The sequence below is a fragment of the Lepidochelys olivacea genome (assembly GCF_965140295.1).
Source record: "Lepidochelys olivacea isolate rLepOli2 genome assembly, chromosome: 8".
NCBI classification, from domain to species: Eukaryota; Metazoa; Chordata; order Testudines; family Cheloniidae; genus Lepidochelys; species Lepidochelys olivacea.
Window position 1 is genome coordinate 82,794,885 of NC_140418.1, and position 12,326 is coordinate 82,807,210.

At 44.3% G+C, this 12,326-nt stretch overlaps 1 protein-coding gene across 1 annotated transcript in view; it reads right to left on the reverse strand.

Annotated features, from left to right (window-relative positions):
• Nucleotides 1–12,326, reverse strand: part of LOC311525007 (interferon-induced protein 44-like) — a 28,193-nt gene that overhangs the window by 13,995 nt on the left and 1,872 nt on the right. The window contains exons 2-3 of the mRNA XM_084636707.1: nt 3,837–4,342; nt 3,703–3,754 (exon numbers count right to left, since the gene is read on the reverse strand). Coding sequence (XP_084492833.1) covers nt 3,703–3,754; nt 3,837–4,332 — 548 coding nt within the window. The 5' untranslated portion in view covers nt 4,333–4,342. The remainder of the gene's footprint in view (nt 1–3,702; nt 3,755–3,836; nt 4,343–12,326) is intronic.

Consider the following 12,326-nt stretch of genomic DNA (forward strand, 5'->3'; position numbering starts at 1 on the left):
GGCACAAGAGTAGCAATTAAGCAAAATATCATTCACTATTTTCTGACAAACTAAAAATGTACCATTAATAAGAATCTGAAAATATTAAGCTATATAGTTGTTTAATAGACACATATAATTATAGTGTACCTTCCTAGGTAGCAAAAAAAGAACCAAATTCAGTGTAAAGGTTCTATTTAGTTGTAAATCAACATGTTTTATTGGTTATATCAGCCAATGAGAATGCACCTTTCTTCAGAAAATAATGACTTTCCACTTGGTGATTTAGCTCAATCCACCTGCATAAAAGGCAATAAGAAGAGGCTCTATAAATATATTAGGGAGCAAGAGAAAGACAAGGGAACATGTAGATACACTACTTGGTAGGTGGGGAAGGAGAGCTAATAACAGTTGACGTCAAGATGTGTTTAATGCCTATTTTGCTTCAGTCTTCACTAAAAAGATAAATTGTGACCAGATACTTAACACAATTAATATGAACAAGGGGAAAGGGAAAGAAAAGGTTAAAGAGTAAGTTAGATGTATTCAAATTTTCGAAGACTGATGAAATTCACCCTAGGGTACATAAGGAACTAGGTGAAGCAATCTCAGAACCGTTAGCAATTATCTTTCAGAACTCATGGAGGGTAGGTGATGTCCCAGAGGGCTGGAAAAGAGCAAACATACTGTTTATCTTTAAAAAGAAGAACAAAGAGGACCTGGGGAGTTACAGTCAGCCTAATTTCAATACTTGGAAAGATACTGGAACAAATTATTGTACATCAATTTGTAAACATCATTCTAGAGGATAAGAGGGCGATAAAGAATAGCCAACATGAATTTATGAAGAACAAATCATGCCGCCTAACATAATCTCCTTCTTTGACAGGGTTACTGGCATAGTGGATCAGAAGAAAATCTGTAGACATGATATATCTTGATTTTAGTAAGGCTTTTGACACTACATGACATTCTCATAAGCAAATTACAGAAATGTGGACTAGATGAAATTATATAAGGTGGGTGCAACACTGGTTAAAAGAGTGTGATGAAGTGGGAATTTTTCATAATATTTTGGATAAATATTGTGTGTGCCTCAGTTTCCCCTATGTACTGTATGATTAACTAGCTGGTGGGAAAACATGGTTTAGTTTTTGTAGCGATACAGGTATGACTTTCGCCTGGCTATCTGGGGCCTGGGCCCCATACCCATGCAAAGTCTCAGAAGACAATGGCCGCTCCGATTGCCCAGGTATTTGATGCCAGGCAACTAATGACATGGGACTGCCAAGCCCCTCTGCAGAAAGCCAGCCACTTTTGACCAGCTGGAGAAAAAAGAAAAAGGTGGCTAGCCAGGTGTTGAGAGGTTTGCCCAGGAAGAATAACAAAGGGAAGGAAGGATTGTATAAGTGTGGGCTGCTAGAAGCAAGACACACTCTTCTGGACTAGGACTCAAGGGGTGTCAGAGAGAGCTTGGGGCTCAGGACTGACCGAGATGGAATATTCTGTTACTCTCTCTGTTAACCAAGGACTTTCTACGCTGTGTTCCAGATATCTAATAAACCTTTCTGATTTTTACAATGCTGTCTGAGATTCACTTCAGATTAAAACAACGAGGAGTCCTTGTGGCACCTTAGCGACTAACAAATTTATTTGGGCATACGCTTTCGTGGACTAGAACCCACTTCATCAGATGCATGGAGTGAAAAATACAGAAGCAGGTATATTTATACATAGTACATGAAAAGATGGGAGTTGCCTTACCAGGTGGGCGGTTGGTCTAACAAGACTAAATATACCTGCTACGGTATTTTCCACTCCATGCATCTGATGAAGTGGGTTCTAGCCCATGAAAGCTTATGCCCAAATAAATTTGTTAGTCTCTACGGTACCACAAGGACTCCTCGTTGTTTTTGCTGATACAGACTAACACGGCTACCACTCTGAAACCTGACTCCAGATTAAGGAAATTAGGGGTGCATTGCTCCCTTTGGGTGTGCAAGCCTTCCCCAGGTGTCCAATTCAAATGGACTCTCTGAGGGGAGCTCACAGAGTTAAGCAGGGGTGCTGAGGGCTCAGAGGTTCGGTCCCAGGAGGCAGAGAATCCATGGGGCTTACCCCACTGACAGAATGTAACCCAAAGGGGGATAACACAGTGAAGGGGTCTTCTCGGGGACTGTTCTAGAGCTGTGCGAGAGCACCAGACCTGTGGATTCTGTGACAAAGAATTATATTTAAAGAGCAGTTATCAAGGTTTGCCATCATACTGAGTGGACACATCCAGTGGGGTTCCACATGGATTGGTCCTGGGTCCGGAAGTATTCCATATTTTCATTTATGACTTGAATAATGAAGTGGAGAATACATTTATAAAATATGTGGATGACACCAAGATGGGAGGGATTATAAGCACTTTGGAGGACAAGGTTAGAATTCAAATTAGCTTGACAAATTGGAGAACTGGTCTGAAATTAACAAAATGCAATTCAATAAAGACAAGGGCATAGTACTAAAATTAGGAAGGAAAATTCAAATGTGCAGCTACAATGGAAGTGGGGAGTAACTGGCTAGGCAGTAGTAGTGCTGAAAAGGATCTGCAGGTTATTGTGGCTCACAAATTGAATACGAGTCAACAATGTGATGTAGTTGCAAAAACAGCTAATATCATTCTGGAGGCTGGTAATAGGAGTAACAAATGTAAGGCACAGAAGGGAAATGTTCCGATCTGCCCAGCACTGATGAGACTCCAGCTGGAGTACTGTGTCCAATTCTGGGCACTACAATTTAAGAAAGATGTGGACAAATTGGAAAGAGTCCAGAGGAGAGCCACAAAAATGATGAAAAGTTTAGAAAACCTGATCTATAAGAAAAAGCTAAAAATACTGGACATATTTAGACTTCAGAAAACAAGACTGAGGGAGGACTTTAAGATAAGAGTCTTCAAATACGTAAAGGGCTGTTATAAGGAGGAGGGTGATCAATTGTTCTCCATGTCCACTGAACGCAGGACAATAAGTAATGGGCTTAATCTGCAGCAAGGGAGATTTAGGTTAGGATATTCGGAAAACCTTTCTAAGTATAAGGACAGTTAAACTCTGGAATAGGCTTCCCAGGGAGGTTATACAATCCCCATCACTGGACGTTTTTAAGCACAGGGTAGATAAACACCTGTCAGGGATGATCTAGGTATATTTAGTCCTGCCTCAGTGCAGGGAGCTAGACTAGGTGACTTCTTGAGATCCCCTCCAGCCCCATATTACTATAATTCTATGGGGAGATGCACAGTGTTTTCTAAAAGTATCAAATACACAGTTTGCCACACTGTACCTATGCCACTCTGGGAATTGCCCAGATAAGTAACTAGCTGCTTAATCATGGTCTGTAATCCTCCGGAATGTCACTTTAAGTCTCTGCTATAGCAGACTCAGTGTGGCTAAAATAAACATAGCTTTTCATGAAGTTTATTTTGGTTCAGACATTAATTACTCATTTATATTTGATCTGTTCTGAAATCATCATTTTGTACTTATCCCCAGATTGTGAGGTGCTCAGATACTATGGTCATAGGTGCCATATTAGTACCTAAGAAACACAGATAAGCAACTCAGCAACACATGTCTGTCTACTCTAGCACCATCTAGTTAATTCCTAAAGTAACTCACATCACCACAGTATTTGGTGGCCACAGATCATGATAGTGATATATTACAACAGTTAACTTACTCAGTTGTCCAGGTAATTTTTCTCCATGGAGATTCCAGGAAACTGCTAATATCTAGGGGAAAGGAACATATAACATTAAGAGTACGAAGCTATAATTTCCTCAGTAAACATTTTCTCTTTTGGTATCAACTTACCTTCAACTCGATACACCTCACATTCCATAAGGCCTAGATCATTTCCATGCAGGTCAGCAACATTGAATGTGTAGTTGTTGTTAGAACTTGTTGCTGCTGCTGCTGTATTTTGGTTCAACAAATGTAGTGCTCCACCGCCAAAATTAGGGCCACTGGCACTATAGTCATATATAGCACCTGATGCAGTTTTAACAGGAATTTTTAGTGGGCTGAGCACACCCTCTTTGCCTTTTAATCTAAAGAGAAAAGCCTTCTCATCATTTATGTACCCTCCAGATGAAACATAGCTCTGACGTGTAAAGCCTCCAAAAATATAACCACTTCCATTATATGCTATTGCTACGGTTGGCCCTTGTGCATCACACTTGGCATGAAATATAGAAGCATTGTAACCATGGACGCTTGCTTTATAGAGAAGAGAGAATTGTCTGCCTCCCAACAAATCTTGCAGTTGCTTTACTTCATCTTGTGTTAATCTAGATTTGACACCAGCCATTCTTCTTACTCTAAAAAGACAGAAAAGATGTTACAAATACAAGTATAACAATAAGAAAAATCTATCATTTTTAACTCATCTCACCAAAGATGGAAGACAGTAGTGAAGGTCTTTGTTCCCCATGGAATAAAGTGGCGTTTTAGTAAATCATTATTATCATCATCATTAGCAGCTTTATTCCATGAGTATCTTGACTTTCCAACTGAGGGCATGTGTGTTGTGCCTCACACTGCGTTAGGCACTATCCAAACACATAGTTAGAGACAGTCCCTAACCCAAAAAGCCTACCGTCAAAATAAACAAGACAGACAAATAGTGGGAGAAAGATATTTTTATCCCCATTAACAGATGGGGGAAATGAAGCAGAGAGGGTCAGCTAGTATAAATCAGCATAGCTTCATGGACTTCACAGCAAAATACCTTTTCTGCCTGAATGGAGACAAAATATTCTTAAAATGTATAGCCCAATTTTGTTGCCTTTACTCAGGCAAAACTCCTACTGACTTCAATGCAAATCAGGCCCATTTTATCTAAATGGTGAAACCTTTCAAACTGTGACCTGATGCTCATCTTCCTTAGACTGGATAACTCCACAGACTTCACTGATTTATGGTGGTGTAAATGAGAGAAAATACATATTCACTGTCTCAAAAATATAATTCCCAGTTTATGAAGTGAATATTTTTCAATTTCCAATAACAAAAGCCTGGCATACCGGGTAAGACTAATAGTCCATCTAACCCGGTATCCTGTCTTCTGATAGTAATCAGTGCCAGATACTTCAGAGGAAATGAATAGAACAGGGCAATTTTGAGTGATCCATCCCCTATTGTCCAGTCCCAGCTTCTGACACTTGAGGCTTTAGGGACACCCAGAGCATAGGTTTGCATCCCTGATCATCTTCGATAATAATCATTGATGGACCTATCTCCATGAACTTACTTAATTCTTTTTTGAATCCAGTTATATTTTTGGCCTTCACAACATCTTCTGGCAACAAGTTCCACAGGTTGACGCTGCACTGTGTGAAGAAGTACTTTCTGTTTGTTTTAAAAATGCTGCCTATTAATTTCATTAGGTGACCCCCTAGTTCTTGTGTTATATGAAGGGGTAAATAACACTTTCCTAGTCACTTTTTCCATACCATTCATGATTTTATAGAACTCTATCATACCCCCCCTTAGTCATCTCTTTTCTAAATCAAACAGTATGAAAGTTGTTCCACACCCCTAATCATTTTTGTTGTCCTTCTCTGCACCTTTTCCAATACTGTTATATCTTTTTAGAGATGGGGTGACCATAACTGCACACAGTATTCAAAATGATTAAAGGTCTAGAAAACATGACCTCTGAGGGAAGATTGAAAAAATTGGGTTTGTTTAGTCTGGAAAAGAGAAGACTGAGAGGGGACATGATAACAGTTTTCAAGTATTTCTGGTGTATTAAAAAAATCCTGCTGGTTTTTATGTCTACACTAGTTGTTCTTCAATTTCTTTCTTGGCCTGCTTTATTGTATTTCTACTTGACCTGCCAAAGTTTATCCTCCTTTCTATTTTCCTCACTGGAATTTGACTTCCAATTTCTAAAGGATACCTTTTTGCCTCTCACCACTCCTTTTACTCTGCTGTTTAGTCACAGTGGACCTTTGCTGCTTTTCTTTTCCTTTTTTTGTAATTTGGGGTGCACATTCCGTTTGAGCCTCTATTATGCTGTTTTTAAATAGTCTCCAGGCAATTTGAAGGCAATTCACCCTTGTGGCTGTTTCTTTAAATTTCCATTTAACTAGCTTCATCATTTTTGTGGTTCCCCTTTTTGAAGTTAAAGGCTATTGTGGTGGGTGTCCTTGGCATCTTCCCCCTCCAATGATGTTAAGTTTAACACTATGGTCACTATGACTAGTTCAGCTACATTCACCTCTTGGACCAGATCCCGTGTCCCACTTAGGACTAAATCCAGAATTGCCTCTCCCCTTGTGGGTTCCAGGACAAGTTGCTCCATGAAGCAGTCATTTATGGTGCCTAGAAATTTTACCTCTGCAGCCCTTCCTGAGGCAACATACACCCAGTCAATAGGAGGATAGTTGAAAAAATCCCTTATCAATGTATTTTCTGCCTTTGTCGCCTTTCTCTGAATATTTCACACTCATTGTTACTATACCAGTCAGATGGCTGGTAGTATATTCATACTGCTACACTCTTCCATCCATCTTCAAGGATGGAATTACTGTCCATAGAGATTCTACGGTACAGTTTGATTCATTTAAGATTTTTACTGTGACACTACTCCACCAATGAGCTCCTCTGTCATTCCTATATATTTTGCATCCTGGCCAGTTAATGACCAGCTGAAAGCACAGAGCCAGTCCTGCAAATCCTAACCTGAAAGCTACTTGTATGAGCAAAGTGTGTAGGGTTTATTGTCTGCATAACCACACAAGATTAGTTTAATAATTCTGAAGCTAATGTAGCAAGTAGGAAGAATTAACGAACACATCAATGTTATTTGTGTTTTCACCTTGCCACGTTTCATTTCTTCTTTCACTGTACTGTTTCTGTGGACTGACACAGAGGCTAACACACCTCCAACAATTGTTCTTTTTTAAGTTCTCTTAATATTTTCCAGAGGGATGGGGGGGTTGTTGTTTTTTCCGTACTGACTGCTCCTCTGCCAGAAGAAATCTTTGTTGTGCAGCAAGACTGTGGGGGGGGGGGTACATCAAGAATGACTTCTCTTGCAACGGTAAGCCAATTTCTCTGCTCTCTATTTAAATATATTGCCCTGAAGAGGATGATCCAGGGTTCAATTATTACCAGTAAAATCTTAGGAATATTTAGTTTAGAAAAGACTATTAGAGTTAGAATTACTTGAAAGTTCTTTATCTAGCCTGTAGGTGGAGCTAGAGTGTTATGGTTATCCGATGAAGTGAGCTGTAGCTCATGAAAGCTTATGCTCAAATAAATTTGTTAGTCTCTAAGCCCTGGTCTACACTAGAAATTTAGGTCGAATTTAGCAGCGTTAAATCGATGTAAACCTGCACCCACCCACACGATGAAGCCATTTATTTCGACTTAAAGGGCTCTTAAAATCGATTTCCTTACTCCACCCCTGACAAGTGGATTAGCGCTTAAATCGGCCTTGCCAGCTCGAATTTGGGGTACTGTGGACACAATTCAATGGTATTGGCCTCCGGGAGCTATCCCAGAGTGCTCCATTGTGACCGCTCTGGACAGCACTCTCAACTCAGATGCACTGGCCAGGTAGACAGGAAAAGAACTGCAAACTTTTGAATCTCATTTCCTGTTTGGCCAGCGTGGCAAGCTGCTGGTGACCATGCAGAGCTCATCAGCAGAGGTGACCATGATGGAGTCCCAGAATCGCAAAAGAGCTCCAGCATGGACCGAACGGGAGGTACGGGATCTGATCGCTGTTTGGGGAGAGGAATCCGTGCTATCAGAACTCCGTTCCAGTTTTCAAAATGCCAAAACCTTTGTCAAAATCTCCCAGGGCATGAAGGACAGAGGCCATAACAGGGACCCGAAGCAGTGCCGCATGAAACTTAAGTAGCTGAGGCAAGCCTACCAGAAAATTAGAGAGGCGAACGGCTGCTCCGGGTCAGAGCCCCAAACATGCCGCTTCTATGATGAGCTGCATGCCATTTTAGGGGGTTCAGCCACCACTATCCCAGCCGTGTTGTTTGACTCCTTCAATGGAGATGGAGGCAACACGGAAGCAGGTTTTGGGGACGAAGATGATGATGATGAGGTTGTAGATAGCTCACAGCAAGCAAGCGGAGAAACCGGTTTTCCCGACAGCCAGGAACTGTTTCTCACCCTGGACCTGGAGCCAGTACCCCCTGAACCCACCCAAGGCTGCTTCCTGGACCCAGCAGGTGGAGAAGGGACCTCTGGTGAGTGTACCTTTTAAAATACAATACATGGTTTAAAAGCAAGCATGTGAAAGGATTACTTTGCCCTGGCATTCGCGGCTCTCCTGGATGTACTCCCAAAGCCTTTGCAAAAGGTTTCTGGGGAGGGCAGCCTTATTGTCCTTCATGGTAGGACACTTTACCACTCCAGGCCAGTAACACGTACTTGGGAATCATTGTACAACAAAGCATTGCAGTGTATGTTTGCTGGCGTTCAAACAACATGCGTTCTTTATCTCTCTGTGTTATCCTCAGGAAAGTGAGATATAATTCATGGTCACCTGGTTGAAATAGAGTGCTTTTCTTCAGGGGACACTCAGAGGAGCCCGTTCCTGCTGGGCTGTTTGCCTGTGGCTAAACAGAAATGTTCCCCGCTGTTAGCCATGGGGAGGGTTGAGGGGGTAGCCATGCGGTGGGGGGAGGCAAAATGCGACCTTGTAACGAAAGCACATGTGCTATGTATGTAATGTTAACAGCAAGGTTTACCCTGAAAGACTGTAGCCACTGTTTTATAAAATGTGTCTTTTTAAATACCACTGTCCCTTTTTTTTTCTCCACCAGCTGCATGTGTTTCAATGATCACAGGATCTTCTCCTTCCCAGAGGCTAGTGAAGATTAGAAAGAAAAAAAAACGCACTCGAGATGAAATGTTCTCCAAACTCATGCTGTCCTCCCGCACTGACAGAGCACAGACGAATGCGTGGAGGCAAATAATGTCAGAGTGCAGGAAAGCACAAAATGACCGGGAGGAGAGGTGGCGGGCTGAAGAGAGTAAGTGGCAGGCTGAAGACAGGGCTGAAGCTCAAATGTGACAGCAGCGTGATGAGAGGAGGCAGGATTCAATGCTGAGGCTGCTGGAGGACCAAACCAGTATGCTCCAGTGTATGGTTGAGCTGCAGCAAAGGCAGCTGGAGCACAGACTGCCACTGCAGCCCCTCTGTAACCAACCGCCCTCCTCCCCAAGTTCCATAGCCTCCACACCCAGACGCCCAAGAACGCGTTGGGGGGGCCACCGGCCAACCAGCCACTCCGCCACAGAGGATTGCCCAAAAAAAAGAAGGCTGTCATTCAATAAATTTTAAAGTTGTAAAGTGGCATTTTCCTTCCCTCCTCCACCACCCCTCCTGGGCTACCTTGGTAGTCATCTCCCTATTTGTGTGATGAATGAATAAAGAATGCATGAATGTGAAGCAACAATGACTTTATTGCCTCTGCAAGCGGTGATCGAAGGGAGGAGGGGAGGGTGGTTAGCTTACAGGGAAGTAGAGTGAACCAAGGGGCGGGGGGTTTCATCAAGGAGAAACAAACAGAACTTTTACACCGTAGCCTGGCCAGTCATGAAACTGGTTTTTAAAGCTTCTCTGATGCGTACCGCGCCCTCCTGTGCTCTTCTAACCGCCCTGGTGTCTGGCTGCGCGTAACCAGCAGCCAGGCGATTTGCCTCAGACTCCCACACCGCCATAAACGTCTCCCCCTTACTCTCACAGATATTGTGGAGCACACAGCAAGCAGTAATAACAGTGGGAATATTGGTTTCGCTGAGGTCTAAGCGAGTCAGTAAACTGCCCCAGCGCGCCTTTAAACGTCCAAATGCACACTCTACCACCATTCTGCACTTGCTCAGCCTGTAGTTGAACAGCTCCCGACTACTGTCCAGGCTGCCTGTGTACGGCTTCATGAGCCATGGCATTAAGGGGTAGGCTGGGTCCCCAGGTATACATATAGGCATTTCAACATCCCCAACAGTTATTTTCTGGTCTGGGAATAAAGTCCCTTCCTGCAGCTTTTGAAACAGACCAGAGTTCCTGAAGATGCGAGCGTCATGGACCTTTCCTGGCCATCCCACGTTGATGTTGGTGAAACGTCCCTTGTGATCCACCAGAGCTTGCAGCACTATTGAAAAGTACCCCTTGAGGTTTATGTACTCGGCGGCTTGCTGCTCCGGTACCAAGATAGGGATATGGGTTCCCTCTATGGCCCCACCACAGTTAGGGAATCCCATTGCAGCAAAGCCATCCACTATGACCTGCACATTTCCCAGGGTCACTACCCTTGATATCAGCAGATCTTTGATTGCGTGGGCTACTTGCATCACAGCAGCCCCCACAGTAGATTTGCCCACTCCAAATTGATTCCCAACTGACCGGTAGCTGTCTGGCGTTGCAAGCTTCCACAGGGCTATCGCCACTCGCTTCTCAACTGTGAGGGCTGCTCTCATCTTGGTATTCATGCGCCTCAGGGCAGGGGAAAGCAAGTCACAAAGTTCCATGAAAGTGTCCTTACGCATGCGAAAGTTTCGCAGCCACTGGGAATCGTCCCAGACCTGCAACACTATGCGGTCCCACCAGTCTGTGCTTGTTTCCCGAGCCCAGAATCGGCGTTCCACAGCATGAACCTGCCCCATTAGCACCATGATGCATGCATTGGCAGGGCCCATGCTTTCAGAGAAATCTGTGTCCATGTCCTGATCACTCACGTGACCGCGCTGACGTCGCCTCCTCGCCCGGTATCGCTTTGCCAGGTTCTGGTGCTGCATATACTGCTGGATAATGCGTGTGATGTTTAATGTGCTCCTAATTGCCAAAGTGAGCTGAGCGGCCTCCATGCTTGCCTTGGTATGGCGTCCGCACAGAAAAAAGGCGCGGAACGATTGTCTGCCGTTGCTCTGACACAGGGAGGGGCGACTGACGACATGGCTTACAGAGTTGGCTTCAGGGAGCTAAAATCAACAAAGGGGGTGGCTTTACATCAAGGAGTATTTCAGGCAGGACTTCACGGAGGGCTCCAATAAGAAATGGTGCACCTAAGTTATTGTTCTTATTGGAACAAGGAGGTTAGTCTGGCCTCTGATTGATACATGGCTAGATTTACCTCGCTGCACCTTCCCTGTGAGTGACTGCAGTGTGACCTAGAGGAATGAGTCCCCTAGATGGGGGAGGAGGCAAATGAGTACAAAACAAATCTGGTCTATTTCTTGTTTTGACCCACTCCATCTATCTTTTACATCTTTTGCTGGCAGCAGATGGTGCAGAAGGACTGCATGCCATCCACATCTCCTGGCTGCTCGGCAAAAGATGGTGCAATAGGACTGCTAGCAATCCGTATCGCCTGCCCGCTCACCATAAGACGGTTCAATAGGACTGACTGCAGGACTAAAGAGAATGACCTGGTCAAGTCACTCCAAATTTAGTCCCTGCGCCCATGTCTGCCCAGGCGCTCCCAGCCGACGTGGCCAGGAGCACCTCGGACACGACGAGGACGACTACCAGTCGTACTGTACCATCTGCTGCCACAAGGCAAGAGGTTGCTGCTACTGTGTAGCAATGCCGTACCGCGTCTGCCAGCACCCAGGAGACATACGGTGACGGTTATCTGAGCCGGCTCCATGCTTGCCGTGGTATGGCGTCTGCACAGGTAACTCAGGAAAAAAGGCGCGAAATGATTGTCTGCCCTTGCTTTCACGGAGGGAGGGAGGGAACGGGGGCCTGACGATATGTACCCAGAACCACCCGCGACAATGTTTTGGCCCCATCAGAGTGCTCCATTGTGACTGCTCTGGACAGCACTCTCAACTCAGATGCACGATTGTTTGCCGTTGCTCTGACGCAGGGAGGGGCGACTGAGGAAACGGCTTACAGGGTTGGCTTCAGGGAGCTAAAATCAACAAAGGGGGTGGCTTTACATCAAGGAGTATTTCAGGTAGGACTTCACGGAGGGTTCCAATAAGAAATGGTGCACCTAAGTTATTTTTCTTATTGGAACAAGGAGGTTAGCCTGGCCTCTGATTGATACATGGCTAGATTTACCTCACTGCACCTTCTCTGTGAGTGACTACAGTGCAACCTAGAGGAATGAGTCCCCTAGACAGGGGAGGGGGGGAAGCAAATGAGTACAAAACAAATCTGGTCTATTTCTTGTTTTGATCCACTCCATCTATCTTTTACATCTTTGGCTGGCAGCAGACGGTGCAGAAGGACTGCATGCCATCCACATCTCATGGCTGCTCGGCAGAAGATGGTACAGTACGACTGCTAGCCATCCTCATCTCTTGCCTGCCCGGCAGAAGATG